The following is a 26,218-nucleotide window of genomic DNA, read 5'->3' on the forward strand; positions in this document are numbered from 1 at the left end:
TTGCTCCTATGTGAGTACTTAAGCTATGGATCCATTTGAATTAATTTTCATATATGAAGTATGGATCCAACTTTACTCTTGTCTATGTGGAAGTAGAATTGTACCAACACCTTTTGTTGAAGAAGCTATTCTTTTCCCTATAGAATGGACTTGACACCCTTGTAAACTAAATTGACCAAACCTGCATGAATTTTTTTTCTTGGAGTGTTAATTCTGTTTCATTGCCTGTATGTTTATCCTTATGTAATACTGTACTGTTACTTCTGTAGCTTTGTGGTGTGCTTTGAAACAAGGTACCATGAATCCTCTTTGTCCTTTTTCAAGATTATGTGGCTATTTGAGGCCTCTTTTAATTCTTTATAAATTTGAGGATCGGCTTTTCTTTCGGAGGGAAAATAGATTGTTGGAATTTTCATGGTGGTTGCACTGAATCTCCTAGCTTGTGTTGGATAGCATTGTCACATTAATGTTGCCTTGTGTTTTAACATCTGACCTGAGTTTGCTTCTGAGTTTTGCTGCTTTTCATGTTAATAACGCATGGTGGACTCGAGCAGATTCCTTCACTGAGTCTCCAAACTTATTCCTCTTATGCAGAAAGCATTGGGCTTATTGGGACCTACCAGCAAGGATTCCTGTAAGCATTAGGAGGAGATCATGTTACTATTGGGAGAAGTGTCCATAGTCTTTCTGGAATGTTCCTAGTAGATGATCCCTGACCTTAAGGAGGCATTCATTGCATAATGAACAGTCTCAGCTTTGGAGTTGAACACATTCAGGTTCCAGTGTTGGCTCTACTCTTTCCTTGATAGGAGACTTTGGAAAGATACTTGACCACTCTCAGTACAAAGCCCAGCAATCCTCATGGGTATAAAGTGGCCACCACGGCTCTTCACTTGCAGCACATCCCTCTTTGGTAGTGGGAAAGACTAAATCTGAAAAATGTCTCTTTGGAGCAAAAGAACAATCCAGTGGGTCCTCAGTAATGGCCTTCAAACTTCTGAAGACAACTGTCATGTTGTCAATTTTTTCCAGCATAAATTTTCCCCCTCACTGGGTCCAGAGCTCAGCAAAACTTTCCCACAAAAGGCCAGGTAATAAATATTTTAATGCTTGGAAGGCCCAGAAGTAAGATCGAAGACATGGTAAACAGCAAATATTCACAAAGGCCTTATTAATAAAATTCAACATAGGAGCACATTTGTTGCGTGAAGAATGAGTTCACAGGGTGTAGGGGATGACATTTGGTTCAAAGTCAGTATGTCTCCTCCCACCATCTTGATAGCCATCGAATGCCCTAAGAATGATTAACAGCTTGTTGGCTCTACGAAAGCAGGCAGCAGATTAGATGAGGCCCTCAGGTCATGGTGTAGTGCCCCAGCCCTGGTCTGTTCTGGTTGGCCACCATCTCCTGTGCCCTCCTTGCTCACCCGATCCATACTGTTTCTCCTTCAGGCATTTAGTATGTGCCGGTGTGTTTTGTGCAAACAAACTGCTGGTGTGTCTAACTCTCAGATCCTTCCTTCTCTCCATAGTCCTTGCTCTGGGAAGCTATAGCATGGGCAAAGGGGAGAGGATAGAAAGACACTGACCAAAGGTGGAAGGTGCTTGAGGAAGGGGAGGGATAGTAATGGAATGCCCACATCTTGGAGTTAGTGCATTTTTCAGCCAAGCAACAGGTGCAGTTTTATTTTGAGCAGGACACGGAAGACCCTTTTCTCACTCTATGGACAAAGTCAGGTTCCTGCAGATAGTGTGAGAAGAAATGGGGTGGGCAGATGACGTCTGGTGGCCAGCTTCTATAATACAATCTGTGACCTTTGAGGAACAGCCCACTCTGCTCCTTCCACCATGACCAGAGGCAATACGATTTTTTAATTTAAGCATTTACCGGAGCCTTGAAGCCCTGCAACTCCTCTTTTTGAAGTAGTCTTGGCTGTTTTAAAGCAAGAAAGAGAAAAGGGAAGGGGCATGGTGTCGAGGTCAAGGGTGTGGAGTGTGCTCTGTTTCAGTTCCAATACGAGGAGAGGAAACTTGAGCAGGCTTTGACGTGGTGTGTGTCTGCTCTCAACTCGGTGGCAGGAGGTGGCTGAGGAATCTTGCATGTACTCCAACCCTGTAAAGTGTGTCTCTCCAGCTCCACTTTGATTTGTGCTTTTGTTTTTAGCAGATTAAAAAATCAGAGTTTAGAGCTTCACAGACCTAGGTCTGCTCTGGGGGACACATCTCCACTCTCTGGGTCTCCATCTCCATACCCGTCAAGTCAGGATGGGCCTGGGACAGCTCACTGTGTTCTGGTCCTTGTGTAGGCCGGGGATGATGGTCTGAGATGGACAGCTTCCATTGCTGAAAAGCTAAGCGGGGAGCTGCGACCCACACACCATGTTGCACTTAAAGAAAACCAATGTTCCACAGCTACAGGATTCACATCCAACTCCAGGTGCTGTGATGTCAGGGCACAGACTTTCTTGAAGGGTCTAGAGTCCTTCCAGGATGCGATGACACTGTCCCCCAGGTGAAGAGCGGAGCCAGTCCACTATGTCACTTGCTCTCCTCTAGACATGTGGGGTTTGAGGCCTGAGCTGCTGGCAGCATGGGAGAGGCTCTAGTTATTTCTACCCCTTTCCCCGTGGGTCTTGAGGGCCGAATCTCACTCCAAAGTTCCAAAAACAACTCTGGCAGTTCAGCCCCTGAGGTATTGTAGAGCTGTCGCTTCCACGCACCGGGCGCTAGGCTGCTCCAAGCGCCCACGCAGGTGATTACAGAGTCGCTTTCTTGTGCCGGAACAGGCTCTTGTTCCTGGCGCCCTAAGTGATGGCTGCTTATGAGGGGGCTGGAAAAAGAGACTGAAACACTTCACAAGGAAGCAAGTTTTCACAGGGGGCATTTTGACTGCCACTCAAGTGATGAGGATGCCATTTGGGGTCCAATTATTGCCCTACCAAGTAGCTGTGGCATCGCGTGGTTACAGCGAGTGGACCTAGCTTCCTGGTAGAGATAATGCTGCTACCAAATCCGTCGTCTCGTCTCGCGAGGGAGATGAGTCAGAGATGTCACCTGCTGTTTAGTGTGGGTGACTCAGGGATTTGAGCTGTGGATCATCCCCCCTCCCTTCTTGGGCCCACAGTGCCCTCAGACAGCAGAAGTGAACAGGGATCAGGACCTCACCCTCGTCCCCTCCTCCCCTTTTGCCATGCGCTGGCACCTCTGCCCCCTCTCAGTCAGATTCTGCAAGAGCTGCATTGTCAACATCTAGCTATGTTTGCTCATTCAGTCTGCACCAGACACGCTGCTGAGTGGTTTCCAGGCATTACTATACTTGCCCAAGGAACTGGGGTGTGAGGAGCCTGGACTAAGCCTGGGATGCCCATGACTGGGCTCCGCTCTGCTGACCTGGTGACCCAACTGCCTCTTGCCCGCTTCCATGCCCCACAACACAGCCATCTCAGCAAAGTACCTTTTCTTTACTTGAACCATTGTCCTCCTGAGGATGCGCTCATTTTGCTTAACTGTGTGTGCTAATGTTCTTTGTCCAACCTTCCCACAACCTTAAAACTGGACATTGTGACTCTTGACACATACAGAAAGTACTTGGGGTCCTTTTTTTAAGATTAATTTATTTTTATTGGAAAGGCAGATTAACAGAGAGGAGATATAGAGAGAAAGATCTTCAGTCCACTGGTTCATTCCCCAACTGGCCACAATGACAAGAACTGAGCTGATCTGAAACCAGGAGCTTCTTCCAGGTCTCCCGTGTTAGTGCATGGCTCCAAGGCTTTGGGCCATCCTCTACTGCTTTCCCAGGCCACAAGCAGGGAGCTAGAAGGGAAGTGGAGCAACTGGAACACAAACTGGCCCCCACATGGGATTCCAGTGTGTGCAAGGCAGGGATTTAGTCACTGAGCCATTGTGCTGGGTCCGGACTTGGGGTTCTTAAGAAGGGCAGCTAAAAGGAATTGTGGCGAGCAAACAACCCATGTTGGGGCAGTGAGCTGGGTTGAAAGCACCCCTGGTGAGAAGCTAGAGATCCCTTTATCTTTGGTGAAAACGTGAAGGTGGGGGAGACATCTCCTTTTGAATTGTGGGACAGCTGACTTGAGTCATTTGCAGGCATAAATCCTCCTGATGTTTTGGGAGACCTGGGGGAGGGGAGCCACCTGCGCACTTGTTCAAAGCCAGCTGGTGTCACTGTGTCTCAATATCCTGGGAGCCCAAAGAAAGGCTTCGAGCGCGGGGGAAGGGGGGGGCAGCGTGGTGGCTCAATGGCTAAATCCTTGCCTTGAGTGCACCAGGATCCTGAATGGGCACCATTTCATGTCCCAGTTGCTCCAGTTCCCATCAGCTTATGACCAGTTTCCCTGCTTATGGCCTGGGAAAGCAGCAGAGGACAGCCCAAAGCCTTGGGATGCTGCACTCATGTTGGAGACCCAGAGGAAGCTCCTGGCTCCTGGCTTCCGATTGGCTCAGTTCCTGCCAATGCAGCCATTTGAGGAGTGAACCAGCAAACCAGCAGACAGAAGATTCTCTCTCTCTCTCATTCTCTCTCTCCTCTCTGTAAATCTGCTTTTCCAATAAAAAATAAATAAAATCTTTAAGGAAGGAAGAAAGGAAAGTATACAGGCCCCTGGGTCAGCACTGTGGCACAGCAAATTAAGCTGCCAAAGTGGACACTGACATCATGGCTACAGAGGCAGTGGTCCCCAGGAACATGTGGAAGAAACAAGCAAGAAGCATGCATGCTAGTCCAGTTATGTGGGATTGTGCCTCTCTTCTGGGGTGACTGAATCCTTTACTAAAGTGAGGCAGTGATCTGGAAAAGGAAGGATCATTTCTCAAACAGGAAGTGTGAGGGTTCATAGCAGCCAAAATGGCGGAGTTCTTTCCCTTGTGGTACCCAATTGGGTGCTTTCTGCATGCTCTCCTGCCTTGCCATGGGCTGATCTCGCTGTTGGCCAGGGCAGGGACCATTCTCTGGTACTCTCCTGCAGGCCAGGGTGGTAGAGTGGGGACACTTCCTGTGGCTTACCCCTGTGGGATAATGAGTGTGATCCTCTGGCATGCAAAGAACTAGGATGGACCCTTATTTATAGTGTCTGATTCCGCACGGCCGGCCTCAGCTGCTGAGTGCCTCTGGTTTGTCAGGCAAACTGTCAATAATTATCATTCCTCCCAGCTAAAGAAAGACCGACTCAGTGCTAGCCCTCGGGGACAGAGAAGCCATGGTTTCTGCCCTGAGTGGTGTCTCACCATGGGATAGGTGAGGGCAGAGGGTGGGGAGGAGGGGTGAAGGCAGTGACCCCTGGAACATGGCCCCACTTATGCCCTCTAGCCTGACACCAGCTCCTGCGGGTGCCCCAGCAGGTCTTATGCCACATCACTTGCTGTGGCCAAGTCAGAGCCAAGTGAAGGCATGCTCCCCTGTGCCTCCAAGTCCTGTGCCGCCTGTCGGCCCCAAATGCCATTTTAACACAGGAACTGCATCCCTTTCCTTCTTGTCAGCCAGGTCCAGCTCTGTTTCTGTTCTCCCTGGGTGCCATTCCCAATTCCCATGATTACTTCCACAGTACTTTCCATGTCGCATCCTTGAACCTCCTGTCACCTTTGGCCTGTAGTTGAGTTGCTCTGTGCCTCCCTCCCTCCCAGGACTAGACCAGAGCCATGGGAGATCAGGGACTGGGTTTGGTGGGTCGTGGGTTGTCTGGCCTTGGGCATGGTGCGTCGTCCATATTGTGGATTCCTCAGGAGGTACTAGATGGAAGGTTACAGGGTAATCATTCAAGGGCAGCAGGTTTTGTAAGATTTCCCTCTGTGTGTACAGACCTAAACACAAACTCATCCCTTTGAGCCAGTTCTCAGATGTCTGTGTTTTTCTTTCCCAACCAGTGCTTAGAAAGAGCCATGAAGTTTGCCTTTGAGGAGTTCCACCTCTGGTACCAGTTTGCCCTCTCATTGATGGCTGCAGGAAAAGTAAGTGGCCCTCGTGATGGATAGTCCCTTATGCCTGTGGCTATGTCTTTGGATTTCATGAAATGGTACAGTGCCATGTGGCAATCTAACCTCCTGTTGGTGACTCTCTTATGGCACTTTGGCAGAACTTTCTTAACAAGTCATTCAGTTTAATTATCTAAGGGGCTGAGACAGACACGTCACTAAGAAGAAAAATTCTGAAGCAGTTGCTGTTTTTTAGCCACTGTGATTTGTCTTGGCCTAATCTTAAGCTTGGTTTTCACACTGGCCATTCACTCATTTGTAAATATCAATGTGTTCCTAGAAGAGAAAATACTTTTATTATAGTTGACAATAAAATGTATTGGGTCATATATGACGTTGGTTGGAATTGTGGGCTGGGAACCCAAATAGATGTCTTATTTTTTAGGGCAACGGAAGCAACCGCTATTTTTTCTCATTTGTTCAATGGCTACACATGAAAAGGGCAATGTTAGGGCAATGCCCAGGGGCACCTCTACTTGTTTGATTCAATGACTTGGAAGTCCCACGCTCTGGTCATCTCTGTTCCTAGATGCCTGCTTGGTTGGGCTCATGGTTGGGAAACCTTACTCAAAAGGCACCTGCCCACTCACACCTCTGGGAAGGCACTAGCACTTGGTTCTGTGGGCAATTTTGAGTTTCACAGACATCCTCTCTTCTTGTCAAGTCTGCCCGAGCTGTGAAGGTGCTGAAAGAGTGCATCCGCCTAAAGCCGGACGATGCCACGATCCCGCTGCTCGCTGCCAAGCTGTGCATGGGTTCCCTGCACTGGGTGAGTCAGAGCAAATGCCCACCTCTGTAACACCAAGGTGTGGGGAGATAGTGATGGTGATCCATCAGCTCCACTGAGACCAGGCTGCTCCGGGCCCCTGACCATCTGCCCCTGGGCTCCTCAGGTCTTGCTCTCCCACCCCACACTTACTGGACTGTCAGCTTAAGCCTTGGCTGCTCTGCTTCTGATTCAGCTCCTTGCTAATATGCCTAGGAATATGGCAGAAGATAACCCAAATACTTAGGTCTCTGCCATCCAGCCACTTTTCTTTATTACCTTAGCCTGTCTAACCTCTATGTTTCTAAAACAAATGTATTTTCTTTAAAAAAAAATTTTATTTATTTGAAAGGCAGAAAGACAAAGTTCTGCCATGTATGACTCCAATCTCCAAATATCCACAATACCCAGGTTTGGGCCAAGCCAAAGCCATAACCAAGGTGGGTGTCCCAAGGAGAGTTAAGAGGCTCGGTCCTAACAAGTGGCCCTTGAGACCCAGATGTTCTTTTAAAGTTCACTCCTCAAAAATCCTTCCTGCTTTGGCAGGGAGCGGTCTCAGGAATTGATGCTAGAAATTCCTTGGGGATGGAGAGGGCTGTTGTTTTTAACTTGTCTTATTTTTCAGTTGGAAGAGGCTGAAAATTTTGCCAAAACTGTTGTGGATGCGGGAGAGAAGACGTCTGAGTTCAAAGCTAAAGGCTACTTAGCGCTGGGCCTGACGTACAGCCTGCAGGCCACTGACGGTGAGGGCAGCCTTGCCTCTGGGAGCCCCAAGTCTGCTGTGCCACACCATTCCCTTTCTGTCTTTGGACAGTGCAAATGCTGTGGCATTCAGGCCTGCTGCCCTCAGGGTCCTGGTAATGACCTCCTGTGCTGAGACCATTAGGAGGAGGCACGCTGCTGGGGCTTTGGGCAGCAAGCTGGCATGGGTGGGCATTGGCTTGATGTGCCAGAGGAGCAGAGCTCTGAGAGATGGATCTCTCAGCCCAGCCTTGTCCCATCCCAGCCTGGTTCTTGGACTGGGCTGTCCCATGTGAAGAGACATTAGATCATAGATTCTGTAGCAGAGTTAAAGGGCAGACACTACCAGAAAGCTCCCAAGCACCTTCTCAATTCATACATCTTCGTCTACTCATATGAACTGGGCAGCAGCTCCCCAAGTGTCTGGGTCCTCAGGTGCATGATTGGGACATTTTGCAAGTACTTAGAGCTTGGAGGAGAGAGCTTGCGCTCTTACTATTATTGTCGGAATGAATGATATATAGTACAAACATCAACAAGAAAGCTTTCTAAGACACATGTATAGCTGAATACCCTCACAGGAGCCCGGCCCTCGCTGGCCACCTCGGGAGCCCTCCAAGGGCTCCTCCCCATCGCTCCTCCCCTCTTCAGGAAAAGTTCAATGCGTACTTTCAGGGTGCTTCCTTCTTTTTCTTTTATTTATGGTCTTATAATTTTTTATAAATTGTGTCAGTCCCTCTTTTCTGGACCCTAAAATATCAAAAGCCCTGGGGAGTTGCACGTAGCGATTACTTTAAGGAAATGGATCTTTGGCTCATTTTCCATACTCCTGGCTTTGGATTTAGTAGACTTCCCATGAGGAGTGATTCTAATGTCACCCAGCTGTCCTTGCAAATTCTTAGCTCAGAATGTACCCTAATCTGTCCTGTACCTTTGGGAGAGTAGGTTGGCTCCATCAGACATCTTGTTGCCTATGTGGGCCACCTTGCAGTTCTCTTGTGCAGCGTGTTGTCCTGTGGTAAACCCAGGCAGCCTCAGGGGGCTGTCCATCCTGGCTCAGGCGAGGCCTCTTGTGGCACCAGCTGTAAACAGGTGGCTCCAGGATCTTTTTTCTGGGCCCTTTTCCTGCCTAGGAGGCTGACGTGCCCTACAGGGGCAGTGTTAGCTCACAGCCAAGGGGCCTCAGTTTGGAGGTGATTTTCCAATCCCAGTGTTGGGTTTGCCTGTTCCTTCATAAGTTCTTGCCAGAAGATCAATAAAGTTGGCCATTGCCCAGTGGAAATTGAACTGAAGCTTCCTAACATCCAGCAGGTGCCGTTGGCACAGGGTCATCACTTGTTGATCTGACTGGTGCTTGGGTCTCATCTACACCATTGTAGTAGAGCCCATCTTTTCCCCGGAGGGACACACCTACACTTGGAGGACAAACGGATGCCTCCTAGGATTCCCAAATGGTCTTTGAAAAGTGATCCCTATACACCTAGGGCTGCTTTCACTGTCCCCTTGGCATGGTTCCATTATTATGGCCACCAAGTGCAGGACTCTGCCTCTCTAGAGCAGGACTGGGAACAAAGTGGCTCAAAAATTGTTTTTAAGCCAGTTTGTTGCATGTATAATTTTTGTGACAGGTTACATGTTAAAAACTCCCTGGTCTCCCATGCCACTGACTAATTTTGAACCCTTTTCTTAGCTTCTCTGCGAGGGATGCAGGAGGTCCTCCAGAGAAAGGCGCTGCTTGCATTTCAGAGGTGAGTGGGAGTTTGTCTTTTCACTCGGCTGCACATCATGACACCAAAGTATGATAAGTATAAAAAGAAGAGATATTTATAAAGATTATGTAAACAGTGTGTTACCCCCTGGAGTCTTTTGTCTTGAGCACCAAGCATGCAGTGTCAAAACTTGCTGCGTCACCTGTTGCCGGGTAAATCTGTGCTGTTAATCTGCTTCTCACTGGGGCCTGTTTTACTCACCCCTGATAAAGTGATTCCAGCTTGAAGAAGATAGATATTTTGCATGTCTGAGAGATGATTTCTTGAGTAAAGACATCCGTCATCATTGAGCAAAGGGATTCTTCTCTTCTAGCTCTTAGTCTTTCTTTTCTTTTTTTTTTTTTAATACCAAGCTGTAAGTTTTTATATTAAGGAATGGAAAAGCCATATTTTAGAGTCAGAAGTTAGGGTAAGCCATAGAACCCCCTCCTTTGCACCATCACAGCATCTGCTTCTCTCTTGGGGAGCCTTTACAAACAGTGCTGTCACCTCCTTGTTCATTCGCACCTCACCCTATACCAGAGCGAGAGACAGGACAGGTGGTGACTGAGACACAGGAGCCAGAGAGGCTACCGGTCATGTAGATGGTACAGTCACGGTGTGACCACCATCTCCTGACTCTAACTCACCATGCTGCACTGCCCTAATTACATTCCTATTATGGGTACAATAAATTATTGAAATGAAATCGGTGCCCGAAAGGGCAGCTCTGGGACGTGAAATCTAGACTTGTTATTGATCCTGTCACCTTCCATGTATCTGAATTTCATTGATTTCTTGGAATCCTTTTGGAAACTTAGTTATTCAGGAATCTCATGAGGTCCCCTGGGTGCCTGATGTTTGTTGTTAGATTCCTTCCTCAGCACTGGGGTTGCCCATCACACTCACCATGCTGGCCCTGTGCCTTTTGTCGTGAAACCCTCCTTGTCCCCTGGCCCCAGCTGGTCTACAGTTTTCTCTCCCTTCTTTGTGTCTTCCAGCAGCCTTACCCACAGCTCTTTCATTTCTGTCAGTCTGGGTCTGGTGGATGACACAAAGCACCAGGCGACACCTGCACACAGACCTGTCTGTGTCTGGGCCCTTGTGGACGGTCCTCAGCCAGGAGCACAGAAAGCATATCCACTTCAAATCATTTCGGATTTTGAATTCTCCAGTCCCAGTTTGTAAAACCCACACAAGGATGCTGAAGAAAGCACACATTGCGTCTGCCTCGCTTTTCTCTGATCAGCACAGCCTGCTGGCTCTCTTGAAACAGTCCGATGGCGGTTGGCCCGAGCTGCCAGTTGTATTATGTAACAGCTTTTTTTTTTTTTTTGCCTAGGTCTCAATTCAAAGGGATTTTTCAAATATTAGAGCCTGCATGGGAATAAGGAGCAATAAAATCCCACTAACCTGATTATATTGTGCAAGACTCACCTAGACTATTTGTGTGAAAAAGAGAATGTTTTCCAAGGAATAAAACAACTTTGGTTCAAGCATACATTAACTAGAATTGTCCTAATGAACTGTAGTCTTAACAAAAACCTTTAAAGAAAAGAATTTTAGGTAAATAAGAATGATTTCAATTGCTTCTTAAATGTGCATGGCTATAACTGAAAACTACTTGAGTGAGAAATGTTTTTTCTACTATGCATTTTGAATATCCTCCCAACAATTCTGCTTACACTATAGTTTTGCATCTTGTTTTTTAATTTGAAAAGAGAATAATGTAACTCAAAAAGAGATGCAATTACAAATGCAACAAATGAAAATTAACACTCCCATTATGACTGGCGGCAAGATTCAGCACTCTTTTCTCTCTAGCGAACTCGAAGAGGTGGTTTTCGAAGCCATCCGAGTTCTGTGGCTGCATCTTATTATGAAAGTGCCGGCTGCTCTTATAGGCAGAAGCTTCTCCTAAGCAGCTGATCCAATCCCTTTGCACCGTCTGAAAGAATAGTAACGGAGAACAATGTCATATAGCAGTCATGTTTGTCGCTGTGGATGCAGTACACAGTTTCTGCCATCCTATCCCTCCTCGCTTGAGTTTGCTTTGGTTGTAGGGTCTGCTTTGTGCATGCCTGGCGGGGTGACAAACCATTCCAATTTGTTGGAAATCCAGCAGCTTCCCAGAAAGTGGACTATTCAGTGCTACAGCCAGGAAAATCCTGGGAAAACCAAGACGAGTTGGTGACCCTCTGGGTACAGCTTGTGGGAGGCTCTAGGGGACTGGATCTAACTAGAGGTGCACACTTCTCTGAGCTCATTCACTGACACCATGTCCACCCTATTCAGAACTAAGGAACCACAGGGAGACTTGAAAAACCAAGGAAGCAGGGTTATGTTGTACAAATACCAGGCCTTGGAATGACGCATGCTCCATTCTACTTCTGTCTCTCCTTCTTTTGCTATTTGGCCTTGAACAAAACACCAAATAGGAGATAAGAAAACATTGTAATTACTGTTACAAAATGCCTAGTGATCAAAAGAGACCAGCCTTCCCTTGGATCAATTCTACAGCAAGTGGAGCTTGAGTCCAGGAGAGCCTTGGGATGACCTTGAGCATGCTGGGCCCTAGCCAGGTGTTCTCACAGCCTCATTCCATGCCCTCCACCAGCAGCCCAGCATGCCTCTCTCTGGGCACTGCTGCTCCTGCATTGTGTGTCTCCCCTCATTTCCTCAAGGCTAGGGAAGTGTAGAATCATCTCCAGGCCCCCTGGAGGCTGGAATGGAACCTGCTGTTGTAGTAGGTACTAAATAATATGGGTGGATGGGCCCAGCACAGTGGCCTAGCAGCTAAAGTCCTCACCTTAAATGCACCGGGATCCCATATGGGTGCCGGTTCTAATCCCGGCAGCTCCACTTCCCATCCAACTCCCTGCTTTTAGCCTGGGAAAGCAGTCAAGGACAGCCCAAAGCCTTGAGACTCTGCACCCATGTGGGACACCTGGAAGAAGTTTCTGGATCCTGGCTTCGGATCGGCATAGCACTGGCCATTGCGCTCACTTGGGGAGTGAATCATCGGGTGGAAGATCTTTCTCTCTGTCTCTCCTCCTCTCTGGATATCTGACTTTCCAATAAAAATAAAATAAATCTTTAAAAAATATATGGGTGAATGGATAGGTGAGTAGATGGATGGGGGACATGTGGGGTGTTGGATGGCTGGGTGGCCTCCTCTTCATTGAAGAAAGCTTGACTTAATGGATGTGAAAGTGCTTTGACAAGGGAAGCATTTTGTGAACATTTCTGTGACATTCTCGAATCTCTGGGTTTCTCACAGCAGCCTGGCTGGGTGCCCACTGTGTCAGAATGGGATGTACACGCTTGTTTAGATTCATGTGCAGAGTTTGGCAGTCTCACCCCACACTGCTTGATGACTCCTGCCCATGGCCATACCAGAGGGCCTTTACCACAGGAAGTTTAGCTGCGGAAGTAGCCCCATGGGACTTAGGCACATCTTCTAGAGCCTCATAAGATGGGTTCTGAGCTCTTGTCCTGTTTTGCTTGGTGTGTTCCTTGTTTTCTTTTGTCTTATATAGACAAAAGTGGTCAGATGCATTTATTAACCAGATTATCAAAGTATGATTTTTAAAATGCTGAAGTTGGGATTCATTAGGAATTAGGCTATAATTGTTAGACAGGTTGGAACCCCTTCAGATCTTGCCCTAATGCATCCGAGAAGTATCCCAGCACTTCTGGATGTTTCTCTGAGTACAGTGGTTGAGAGTTCGTTTTTGCTGAGGTCAGGGCAAGGCCTTCAGACAGCATGCTCATTACCCCTGCCCACAGTCTGCCAGGCCATCACCAGCATTCTGTTTGGTTGGCCTTGTGTTGTGGTGACCATGATTTGATTTAGCTTCATTTGTGGACAACACTAATGGGGCTGAGCCAAGCAGAGCTCGAAGAATTGTTTAGGATTCTGGAAACCTGGCTCCATTATTTGATTTAAAAAGATGAGCTAAAATAAACAATTCCAAGTAATTCAAAATCTCTTCCTATTGGATTTTATATGCATGTCTCCTGAATAATGGGAAGAGACAGAAACCATGACATTCCAATCTCTTTACAAACACCAAAGAGAAAATTTCTTTGATGTACAAATTCATGGGAAACTAATATTTGTAAAATAATGAAAGCTGGAACATACTGAGTAGGGCTTCTAAAGAAATAAGATGCCTAAAGGGTCATACAGGCAAATATAGTCATCCCTGTGGATCTGCAGGGGCATTGATGCCAAGACCACCCTCTTGTCACAGCACCAAAATCCTCAGATGCCCAGGGCCCTTCCACAAGATGCTATGATGTTTGCATGTCACTTAAGCACATCCTCCCATCAGCTTTATAGCGTCTCTAGGTGACTTACAACATGTAACACCATGTAAATGCCATGTTAGATTTTGTTAAATAAAAATGTTAAGGAAAAAGTCTCCATGATTTCAGTATAGGCATAGTTTTTTTTTTTTTTTTAATATCTGTTACTTGAAAGATAGGTACAGAGACAAGGGGAGGAAAAGGTCTTCCATACACGATTTCACTTCCCCAAATGGTCTCAATGACCCAGGCTGGGCCAAGCAGAAACCAGGAGCAGGCACTCCATCCAGACTCCAGTGTAGGTACAGGGACCTAATTGCACGGGCCATCTTTCACTACTCTCCCATGCACATTTGCAGGGAGCTGGCCTGGAAGTAAAGCAGCTAGGACTCAGACTGGCACCTGGATCAGACGTCATCTTTGCAGATGGTAGCTTAATGCACCGTACCACAGTGCCATCTTCCAGACACAATTTTTTTGAAAAAAAAAATTTTTCCATCTATAGTTGATTGAATCCATGGATGTGGAACCCATGGATATGAAGTACCTTTAGGAGGACAGCCCCTGATGCTTAGGCTGGAGGGAACAAAGTCGCACAGATATGCTTGCAGGCCCCACCATCCCAGTTCCCACCTGCTAGTGGGGAGGGTCGAGGGTGGCCTCCACTGCCCCACTGTCCTGCCCAGGAACCACCAAGCTCACTCAGGCCATGCCCCCGCATGGTGGGCTTGGCATATTTTCTGAATGACAAACCCTAGAAGACCATTTCTCTTCCTTCCCCACAGCACAGAGGCAGTTTAACTGCAAGACCTTACTACTCCTGGAAGCCTTCCTTGGCATGTGTGCCACAGTTGAATCTGCAGTGATTCAGTGTTCTGCTGTCTTGGGTTTGTGTTCTGCTTGTGAAAGATGCTCCTGCCTTCCCAGAACGGTGACCAATGGCCATGATGCTGTGTATACTACCTGGGCCTCAGTGTCTGTAGTCTGCTCCGTAGTGCCTTTCAAAGAAAGCAAAACCCTGTTGTTCTCTTCCCGTCAGACTACTAAACTCAGAATTCTGTCTTGTACATATGCATGTTTTGAATGGCTCGGGCTGAAATTCAAACTGATGTGCACCTAAAGATGCGTGAGATGGTGTTTGCCACCAGGAGGGCGACAGTCTCATTCCGCCCAACTTCAGTGGTCAGTTCATAAAACTCAGCCTGTTGTCTGACCGCAAAGTGTCACACAGCACAGTTATGTGGTCAGATGAGCCAGCTGCATGGAATTTAACAGCTTCAAAAAACCGAACAGCTGTCTGTCTGTCCCGCCCCCACTCCCCACTCCCAACAGTCTGCTAAAACTGAGACCTCAATTTATAGGCGAAGCTTGAGCTTTCATTTTCCTATGGGATCTCAGAAATCCAGAAATTTGGATGAAGCAGCATGAAGGCCAAAGTGACTTAACCAAAGCAGCACATACGGCTGCACGGGCTCCTGCTGTGGCACCTGAACCCTACCTGCTGAGCCCTAGTGCAGTGACTCATGGCAAAGTCAGACCTCAGGGCCTGGGATTTCTTCCCCTGCAGCCCCACCCCAAAGCCTACAGGCTGCAGGGCTGTCATTCTGGGTGCTAGACAGGACTCAGAACCACATGGCTGCTGTGGTAAGAGGAACACAGTCTCCATTCATTAGCGAATGGGGAGAGAGGAGAAATGAAGCATGCGTGGGCTGTATATGAAGGTGAAGATAGGGAAAGTCCAAGGGGCCTGTCTCCTGTACTAACACCCACCCGTGCCTTTTCAGGGCCCACAGCCTGTCACCGACAGATCACCAAGCCGCCTTCTATCTGGCTCTGCAACTCGCCATCTCCCGGCAGGTCAGTTCCTCCTCCAGCGTCGGCAAACATGGCCCATGCACCATCTCGCCACACCTGCTCCTGCTCCCCACGATGGAGGAGCCCTCGCCCGAGGCTTGCTCAGAGCCTGTGACCATCCTCAGAGGATGCTGACCCTTCTTAGCTAGCATCCTGGGCATGCTGAGCATGCACCATGGAGACACACTGGTTCTAGCCTCTGCCCTTCGAGCTGCAGTCCATGACTCTGGTGGCCCCAACCTGGGGTCAGCTGGCAGCACGGGGCACAGGGTGTGGTGTAGATCCTCAGCCCAAGAGTTATCCTCCAATCTTTGTCCCTTGCTAACGGGAGTGGGGACACGTTGCTGAGCTGCATGGTGGGCATGTAGTCACTGGTTGGGATATCAGTGAGTGACAGGAAAGTGACAGAAGGTACAGGCAGAAGAAATGAGGTCCTTTAAAGTCAACAGAGTATAGGAACAAAACTGCCTGCTACAGCCATGGGAAGTAGAGGAGTTCAAGGAACTCTCCTTGACCATTCTCAACCACTCTTGTCCCCTCCCAGCTGTTTTGGAAACTGGCCACTTGCCTGCCTACCAGGTGCAAGACACTGGTGGGAACCCCAGCACAATCCTGAATGCTGACCTAGAGGGTGACTCAAAGGCCAGCTTCCCAGACATACCATTCCCCTGGCAGCACTGGACTGCAGCTGCTAGCACTGGGCTTCCCAGGTGCTAGGAGTGGTGGGAGAAAGTGGCTCCTGTTGGCAGCCTGGGCACTAAAGTAGCTAAGGTCCTCCCGCATCAACTGCATGGCATGGCCCACAGCTGGGCTGCTCAGGAGCTGCAGCTGCAATAGACGTGCACTGCTGATTGGGCATCTGGGCCCCCATTTCTGGAGCTTTGCTCAAACTCCTCCCTGAAGCCCGCCTCTGGGGACAGCCTGACATCCCCCTTGTCTTCCCCAGCTCTCATGCAGACCCTGCCCTGTTCACAGGGTTCCACACAGACAGGAAACCATCTTTTCCCTCATCATCACTTTGCCCTGGTGCTCGGAATGCTGCCTGACATGTACTCAGCCCTAGGTGACATGCACTGAATGAGGGAACTGGCTTTGCAGGCCATCAAGCCAGCTGTCCCTTAAGATGGTGTTCTGAACCCTATGTTAGTGCCCCTGATTGCTGTGGCATCCCTTATCAGTCAACTCCATGGCTGTAGCCTGTCTTCAGACCGTCTCTAACACCATGCAGTTTGTCTCCCTGAGGAGGGGAGAGGCAGGTGGAGCCTGGTGGGGTGACCATGACTCTGCGGCAGGGAACAACAGAGCTCTGAGCAGGACCTCCAGGCTGACCGGGACAGAGGCTGACACCTGGAGACACAGGGAGTCACGTTCAGCAGCCTCTGACCTGATTCCAGTCATCCACCCCCATGCACTTAAGCTTCCTCTGTGTAAACGAAGAGTGGGTCTGCATCAGGATCCTGAGGTTCAAAGGCGGATCCCTCCCTGCTGGGCCCACCCATAGGCAGCATTTATAACCTACATCCATCAAGTAGTGACACACTGGGAAGAAAACTAACAGGAAAGAGACAGAGAAGCACTCGCTTTCTACAAAGGTTGCTGAGGCTTTGCAGAGAAGCCCGAGACTTCCCCAGCAGTCCGTTGTCCAGGGCTGCAGGTGGAGGTGAGACAGGATAGAGTGAAACTTCTCATCACCACCCCTGTTTGAAAATCCAGCTTGAGGTTCTCTCTCCCTGATCACTGCCAGCCCTGCACAGAACCTGGGGCATTCACGTATCCTGCTATTATCCCCTCTGCACGGGTGATTTTGTATAGTCCTGCCTTTAAGGGTCCTACCTGAACTTGGAGACATCTGTTTTGAATGTGACTTTGCAATTTGTCTTGTGAATTAAACTGATTTTTTTGGGGGGGTCATAATTTGGACATGTGGGTTTGTTTGTTATTTTACTATTTTATTTTTTGGATGTCTAGTAACAGACCCAGGGAAAAGGAGCCAGGAAAGAATCCCAGGATTCTGATGGTTTGGGGAGCCCTTTGGAAGGCCTTATGACTTAGGAAGCACTTTCATTTCAGTAATGCTTTCAAAAAGGAAGATAAGTTCAACTAAGGCAACTTCTTTCCTCCCAAAACCCCTGGCAGGTTCTGTGTGTCTCCATACACAGTGAGATCATCCCGGGCATAATAAAAAGTGGATCTGGTTCTGGAAAAGATGAGAAAATGTTTATTTAGGGGAGAAATCAAAGGTTTGGTATTGGCAGTTCTATAGAGAAAGGGGGTCTCTTCTGTCACCTCATCATTCAGAGGCTCGCCAGAGCAGGGCGTTGGCCTCCATGTTGGTGATTACCATCCCAGGACTGTCCTAACAACTTGGCTTGAAATGAGAATGTGGCACGATGTGAAGCAGCTCTTGGTGTTTAGAGTCTGATGTCAAAATGATAACTTCTCTGTTGTGCTGGTGTTGTGTCTGTGTGTTGTGTCGTGTTTTAAAATTCTCTTTGCTTTTTTTCTAACCCAGATCCCAGAGGCCTTGGGGTACGTGCGCCAAGCTCTTCAACTTCAAGGTGATGATGCTAACTCATTGCACCTGCTCGCCCTCCTGCTGTCCGCACAGAAGCACTACCACGATGCCCTGAACATCATCGACATGGCCCTGAGCGAGTATCCAGAAAATTTTATGTGAGTGTCCCTGGGCTTTTGTTGTCCATAATTCAGGAGTCAGTGAATTTACTTCTCCCACCCTCTCTCCTCACCAACATCATTTAAATCCCTCATGAAAACCGTGGAAGTAAATAATAGAAAATCCTTTTTGTTTTTTTTTTCCTGATATTTACAAACAGACATACTCTGTTGGGGCATCTTTACTGAATTAAAATACTCCTCCACTCTTTCCCAGTGGGAGCCCATGGAGCGCACGAGATGATTCTAGATGAATTGTAGATGAATGTTTTTATTTTAGTCATGTAAAAAGCAATGCAGATCAACCATGCATATGATGAGGTATTGCTCAGAGGAGACTTAAAAAAATTTTAAATGACTTAATTGCATGTCAATTTAAAGAAAAACACAAACTTAAATACCCCTGTAGTTGTAGATGACAAAAGTTCGGTAAACAAAGCCAGTGACGGGAAGCTAGAGAACATTGCTCTGTAGCTTGTGGTCAGTGTTGCCAAGGCTTCCACAGGCTCTGGCTGATTGTTCTGTTTTAGGCAACTTTCATCAAGACACTGGACTGCTTGGTGCCTTAGTTTAATTCTCCAGGAAATGCAATTCCTTAAACTAATCAATATTTGCATCTAGCATTGCTATTATCTTTACAAATTGTTATATGCTTGACGTATCTACTCTTTATCATATTTTCCTCTGAGTCACATTTTGGTCAAATCCATTCATCTGGAATCCAGGGAGCCCAGCTCTGCTGTGAGGCTTGTTTGAGAAGTATATTGTCTTGGGGGCTTACTGGGCTACCATTTAGTCTTCGGCGGTAACAGCATAGGAACCAGGACAGAATGGCCAGGAATAGTAAGCACTCCTGCAGTTTGGAAGGTTCAAGTTGTCTGCATCGTTGCAGGGTCAGTAGTGGGGCAGGGGATGGGAGAAGGAACACAGAGGGTGGCCTGTGGCAGCCTCCCAGGGCATCAGCCATGGCCCTCTTTCTCTGCCTTGTCACCTCACCGTGTTTGTGGTTAGCGCTTTCCATCAGCTCTCCTTGGGAAGTTGGTTCACACATTCTCATGACAGACACTTTGGCTTCAAGGGAGAAGGGCAGGTGCTTCTGGGGATCCAGGAATGCCCAGCCTTGGCTTTAGCTGTTTACATGGAGTCAATTAGAGAGCTTTGCCACAGTGCTTTCCTCCTCGCGGATCGCCAACCTCCCGTTGGCACACTGACTGTACTTTTGGATTTCATCCCAATCTCCTCAGCTCTTGGGACCTCAGAGTGCTTAAAACAGTTAAAGATTTGGGGTTGCTTTGGTTTTAACCTCTCAATACACAGCCTGATGCAGTTGAATACAGTTCCTCTCGTCAATATTTATAAAGTGCTCTTCCCTGCTTCCCACCACTACACACACACACAGGCTCACTGAAGGAATAAAGGAATAGCCACGCAGAAGTGAGGACTGGCTGCAGGGAGATTGGAGGACCTTGGAGCCGCTTAGTTCATGTCAAGGCATAAGCTCCAAGCAGCCAAGTGACAGATCTGAGAGCTGTCCTGGGACTTACTTGCTTTTCAGATATTTGTATTTCTTCCTTTTTGGTGAGAAACTCCTTCCAAAGGATTTTGTATTAAAAATAGGGCCAACATATGGTTCCCTTCGCCCCATATTTTCTTACCTTTCTACCTGAGCCCAAACAAGAGGAAGTGGGCACCTGCAAGGAACTGCAGAGTTGTGTCATCTGTGACAAACTTGTCTCCCACATGCCCCCTAAGACCCTAACAAGCCTCTAGTTTGGTGTTTTCCCCTCTCCCAGCCATACCTACCATGCACGAGTCTGTATGGATGTTGCATTGGGACTCACTAACAAGAGGCAAAAGCCCTTCGCCAGTGGGGGCCACCCTGCCCATCCTGTTGAGCAGTTACCAGACAGACCGCTGGCGGTCCTCCCGAAGTGGCTGTATCGCCAGCATTTCTCGTCCTGCTGGCACCGTGGGTGCGGGCCTGCAGGTGCTCTCACATAGCCTGCCAGAGAGCGGAAAGTCGCTCCTCAGCTATCTTGTCACTCTGAACAAAATTTGTAAGGAGCTCTTCCTGACTACATGGATCCGGATCCTGTCTTCAGGGAACTCCAAAATTAAACTCACTACTCCGGAGAGACAGCCGCTTTCCTGAGGTGACCCAGAGGTAGTTCTGCCTGGGAGGGGAAGGTATGGGAGGGGGCTTTCACAGCACAGAAGAGTATGGCCATGGACTCAGAGCTGGTATCAGTCTCTGTGACCTTGAGGAAGCTGCCAGCTAACCTCTGAATTTCCTTTGCTCATTTGCAAACTATGAATTATAAAATATCTGTCTCGGAGGGTGGTTGTAAGAACTGATTCAGCTCACACACTCTAAGACATTTATTCACAGTAACCACTCCATAATTGTGGGAATTCATATTGCTATAACAAATGCATGATATTCTACCATACATTAAAATCATTGTTTTTAAATATTGACTAAAAGCAAGAGAATATTTATTAGGTACATTTAAAACAGGGAGTTGGCCTTCACACTAGCAGCTAACACACCCACTTCCCACGTTAGAGAACACGGGTTCGATTTCGAGCTCCAGCGCCGCCCTCCGGCTAATGCAGACCTTCTGGAGGCAGAAGTGACGGCCATGAGGGAAACCTGGATGCCTTCCTGGTGCCCAGCATCGGCTCCTGTCCCAGCCCAGCCGTAGTGGGAGTTTGGAGAGTGAACCAGTGGATGAAGGCACACTCATATTCCCTCCCTTCTCTCTTTCTGTCTCTCTGCCTCAGAAATTTCTAAAAATTCTATAATAATGTGACAAGGGTATATTTGCTTCTTGGCTTAAGAAAAAATTAACATTGCCTGTAGACTTTTTTGTGTGTGACTGCTGCACATCTGGTCATCCTTCCCTGAACGCGATGCAACAGTCCTGGCCAGTCTCAGGCCACTCACGTAAATATTCAAGTCAGTTTGTCAAACTCCATCAAAAAATAAAAATCTTGTAAGATTTTGGCTGGAATTATGTTTAATGTAATACCTTAATTGAGAAGAATAAGAGCATTGTACATTGACGACTGGAATTTCTAATGTATCTCTGACTGCAAGGATTAGGGTTTTAAAAATATTTTCATGAAATTTTATAATTTCTATCATAAAGACTTTTGGTTTTTTTCTGCATTTATTTATGTGTTTATATTATTTAAAATGTCTTGTTAAGTATTTAATTTTATTGATTTTTATATATTGAAAGTATATTAAATGATGTGCATGCTTTTATATGCAATGCATTAAAGAATTTTGAACAAATAGTGTTGAACTACCTGCTTACTGTTCGTTAGTCTATAGAAAGGCACTGATTTTGTACATTCTCCTTGACTCAGCCAAATTCTTACTAAGTCTGATAATTTATGCATCAGTTAGTAGAATTTTTATGCCAACAATGACAGTTTTCTGGAATAACTAAGGTGAAGGCTATTTAAAAATTATTCCTCCAACTTTTTAGAACTTGCTTAATTGTACTATAAGAAAAGTGCTTGGGAAATGAAATTAAAAGATTGGTTTACTTCGATGCATACATTTTTTTCAAATTTATGCGTAATTTCTTCCTGATACACATTTTTGGGACCGGTAGTCTGGTTGAGCAAAATCACTCTAGTGTTTCACCATTAAGAATTGTGTCTGTTACAGGCTTGTTTGTAGATGCAGTTTGAGATGCTAAGGAGCCTTCCTTTCACCTAGTTAGCTAAGGGTTGTTTTTAATCAATCATGAATCCACTAGATGCTTTTTGTGTATCTGACAAGATGATTATATGATTTTATTCCTCTAGTCTGTGAATGTTTTATTATTTGTTATATTTTCTAAGCATTTTATTTATTCATCTCTTTGAAAGAGAGAAAGAACTCTCATTGCTGATTCATTCCCCACAATGTCAGTCCAGATCTCCTCCACCAGTGTCAGGAAGCAAATGACAGGCACCATCACCACTGCCTCCCAGGGTCTGCATTAGCACAGAGCTGGAGTCAGGAAGCAGAGGCAAGTATCAAACCCAGGTACCCGAACATGGGAGCCGGGCTTCTGACCTAGAGCTGTGACCCTAGAATGTCACATCCAAACTCTGTTTCCGGTCCCAGTTTCTTTGCTTCTGATACATCTGCTGATGGGACTGGGAAGACAGCAGATGGAACATGGCCCCTGCCACCTGTGTGGGAGGCCTGCTTGGGCTTTAACCTGGCCCAGCCCTGGAGGACGGAGCTAGTGAATGGAAGAGCTGCTCCCCCGCCGTGCCCACCCCCGTGCCCACCCCTCGCCACCACCACACCCTCTTCAAATAAATAACTAAATCCTTAAAAAAAGTGTTGTAGTCATTAGGCCAAATGCACACTACCATTTGATATTTTAAAATATTAAACCAACCTTAGAATAAGCTCAACTGCTTTGTGATAAATTTGCTTTAATGTGGATCTACTAATTTTGAAAAAGGACTTTACTTTTATGTTCACGTGTGAAAGAGGTCTGCAATTTTACTTTCTCTTTATATTCTTATCAGATCTTGGCATCAAGGTTAGACTTACTTCTAAAGTAATTTGAAATGATTCTTTCTTTGCACGTTATGAGATCCTTAATGTAACAGTGGAATCATTCCTAGAATATTAAGCTTTAGTGGACAATAAAACCATGTAGGGCTAGTATTTTGCCTTTTGAAAGAGTTCTAAAGCTTTTTAAAAAATTATTGTAGAACATGAAAATTTTCTACCTCTCGTTTTATTAAGCTATACATGTATATATAAGCTGTAAAATATGTTTTAATAACAGATCTATTTGTTTTCTCTTAATTTTAAATTTTACTGACATAAAATTATCATAAAGTATTTTATTTTTTATCACCCAGCATCTACTGTTAAGTCTTTTTCATTCCTAATATCATTTAATGTGCCTTTTCTTTTTTTTGATCAGTCTTGACATGTGTTGAACTGAGCTTTTACCAAAGAACCAGTTGCTTTTTTTTAAAATAATTATCTCAATTGTATGTTTTCTCCTTCCTAAATTTCTGTTCTTATTTCTATTTTCTGGTTTTTGTTTGCTTGGAATCTGTTTTACGTTGTTTATATTTTTAATCGCTGAAGTTGGAGGTTTAGTTCAGTGGTTTTTCGCCTTATGTTCTGGCATTGGTATCATAAGGCTAAAAATTTCTCTCTTAAGTACAGCTTTGGCTGTAAACCACAAATTTCAGTATGTGAAAATTTTGTTTACTTATCAATATTTTAAACTTTCTGTTGTTCTTTTTTAGCTCATAATAGAATGTTATACAATGTTTTGTAGCTGTCAGATACATATGTTTTTCGCCTTATCTTTTGTTAAGGGCACTTCATTGACTTGTGTTCAAAGACATATAAATTTGAAAATAACTTTGTTTTAGGATTCAGTATGTGACCAATTTTTTAAACATTCCATTAGTGCTTGAAAGCAATGTCTTCTGCATTTGTTAGGTAATTTTGGGGGTGTTTTATTAGCTTAAGCTATTTTCTTTCTTACTAACAGTTTTCATCTTTGTAATTGATCAGTTGGTGAAAGAAGTAATATTGAAGTCTAGCACTATAAGGGCAGGTTGACCCATGTGGTTTGGCCATGTGGTTATAAGATTTTTCTTTGTGTGTTTTGAAGCTATGCTATTAGAGACATACCAGCTTATAATACCATCTTCCCAGCATATTTTACCCTTTGTCAATATAAGATGTGTAATGCATTTAGCTTCAGTATGTTTTGCAGGATATATACATACATACACACTTAAATGCCAAGAAGATCTTCTGTCCATTCTCCTTCTTTGTTTTGGATAACTCTCATTCTGTAGCGCTGATTACCTTTTGAAACTTGGGGTAATGGTCTTGTCTGTAATACTGAGTTTATGTTCAGGTAACCCCGTAACTGCCCCATCTGTATTTATATGTCTCCCATTCTCATTTGTGTTTTCTTCTTGACCTGGCCCTTTTTGTTTTTCATATATATTCTCTCCTTCCCTACCTTCTTTTAGATTGGTTATGTTTTATTAAGTATTTTTCCTTGTACTAATATGGAAAGTAACATTGGTCTTTTGGTTGTGGCCCAGTGATTACTCTAGAAAGTTCGTTGAGGGCCTGTTGCTAACAACCTTTCCCAGTTTGTGTTGTATTCAGCCTTATTCTCAGAAGAGAGTTTCAAAGTGGACATATAATTTTGGGTTTAAACTACCCCTCGCAGGAGAAATAACAGTTGCTGAGCAGTCTGCCCACGAATGTGGTTCATTAGAGCAGCTTCTGTCTTTTTTCTGGGCTGTTTTTAATTGCCTTTGTTGCTGAAATTTTACATTTTTGCAGTGACACATCAAAAGGTGGATCCTGCTCAGTATTCATTGGACTTTTTAAAACTGGGCTGATAGCTGTGTCTTTCATCATATCGGGAAGGTTCTCAGCCATTATTTCTTCCGGTGTTGCTTTTTTTCTGATAGGTAGCACCTTGCACCTGCTGCCTCAGTGTTTGATGTGTTCACACTTGATATCACTAGTGATGTGCTTCATGGGCATCACGGGCAGATGCTAAGCCCATGTCTGTCTGGCTTTTGTTGTTACTCCCTTGAAACAGCCATCTTTTTCTGTTGAAAAATTTGTTTTAAAATCGTTTAGCTACTAAATACCTAGACAAAAGGATGACAAGTTAATCTTAGCTGATTGTCTCTGACATACTGCAAATTTCTCCCAAAATAGAATTCAAATGTATGCACTTTTTTTTATCATGAACAGTGCTCCAAATCCTGATAGCCCTCCTACCGACTGCATTTGGTATGAGAACCCTGATTTTCCTTCCTTTGAAATACAACTTTGCAGAAATTTCCTTGAATCTACATGTTTTATTTAATGATCTTCTTCCTTGACCTAAAAAGGCAGAAGCAGATACCAAGTAATACTTAGAACAGTTGTTTCTCCTAAAGACACAGAGGGTGTCTGTGGGTCTGGCTTTGAGGGGGTCATTAGACTGTGTTTTTTGTTTTCCCATTTTTTATTTTAATAATCTTGCATAATTTTTTCCTTCTATTTTTATTTTGAATTTTATGATACAATTCCATAGGCTCTGAGTCAGTACTATCATCATTTCCATTTTACAGACAAGAAAACGGAAGCACAGAGGTTAAGTTATCCAGCCACCAATATGACCCTACAAAGTGGCGGAGCCATGGTCTGGACGTAGGCAGTGTCATCTCAGAGGTGCCATGTCACATGTCGGGGAGCCACCATGGACAGGATTTTTATGCTTCCTTCCCTGTTAAACTCTTTGATCAACTACAAAACGTGGTTGGGATCATTCTTGAGTAGAATGTTTGTGGGTTAAAATAATCATTACTTGGCAAATGAGATGGTATCTCTTTCTTAGTCTGTCCTCTCTCACACACATGTTCTCTTGGAGAAACTAAACCATTAAGTTTGCATTTGGTGAAAAGTCAGGCCACAAGGAAAGAGGTGGTTCATGTCATGGTAGTGGAAAAAGGACCCATGAATCCCCAAAGCATGCTGGGAGAAGGGAGCCCAGGACCAGCAACCCAAGGGGGGACAGGCCCTTAGATATACTTTGAGAAAGGGTCTTTACACAAAGGAGAAAGACAAGTGGAATGGGATCCCATGGTGTAGTTGCTTATTTAAAATCACACACACACACACACACACACACACACACACACACACACACACACAAAAGAGTCTACAGCATAGGCAAAGGAGTTGAATAGATGTTTTTCCAAAGAAGATAACAGCCAATAAACACTTGATCGGAGGCTCAGCATCATTAGTCATTGGAAAACTGCAAATCCATTCTGCCTATTAGGATAACTGTTACCAAAAATCAAAGTCATCAGGGTTGGCAAGAAGGGAGATGAACAGGAACCCTGTGCAGCCTCCCAGGAGAACAGTAAGGAACTTTCTCAAAAAAAACAAAATTAAAAATTAAACTGCCACAGTCCCACTGTGGGTATGTTCCCAAAAGAACCAACAGCAAGGACTTGAATTGATGGTATACGCCATGTCCATAGTAACTGGAAGGTGGAGGCCAGCCATGTGTCCATGAATGAATGAGTGAACACAGTGGATGCACACATATATACACACTTGGCATGT

At 45.7% G+C, this 26,218-nt stretch overlaps 1 protein-coding gene across 2 annotated transcripts in view; it reads left to right on the top strand.

Moving 5' to 3' along the window:
• Positions 1–26,218, top strand: part of TTC7B (tetratricopeptide repeat domain 7B) — a 161,429-nt gene that overhangs the window by 73,510 nt on the left and 61,701 nt on the right. For both annotated transcript variants that reach the window (XM_040975164.1, XM_040975165.1), the window contains exons 10-15: positions 5,881–5,964; positions 6,653–6,757; positions 7,380–7,497; positions 9,186–9,243; positions 15,339–15,411; positions 17,921–18,081. In XM_040975164.1, coding sequence (XP_040831098.1) covers positions 5,881–5,964; positions 6,653–6,757; positions 7,380–7,497; positions 9,186–9,243; positions 15,339–15,411; positions 17,921–18,081 — 599 coding nt within the window. The remainder of the gene's footprint in view (positions 1–5,880; positions 5,965–6,652; positions 6,758–7,379; positions 7,498–9,185; positions 9,244–15,338; positions 15,412–17,920; positions 18,082–26,218) is intronic.

The sequence above is a fragment of the Ochotona curzoniae genome, unplaced genomic scaffold (genome assembly GCF_017591425.1).
Source record: "Ochotona curzoniae isolate NIBS_2020 unplaced genomic scaffold, NIBS_Ocur_1.0 contig_2688, whole genome shotgun sequence".
Classification (NCBI taxonomy): domain Eukaryota; kingdom Metazoa; phylum Chordata; class Mammalia; order Lagomorpha; family Ochotonidae; genus Ochotona; species Ochotona curzoniae.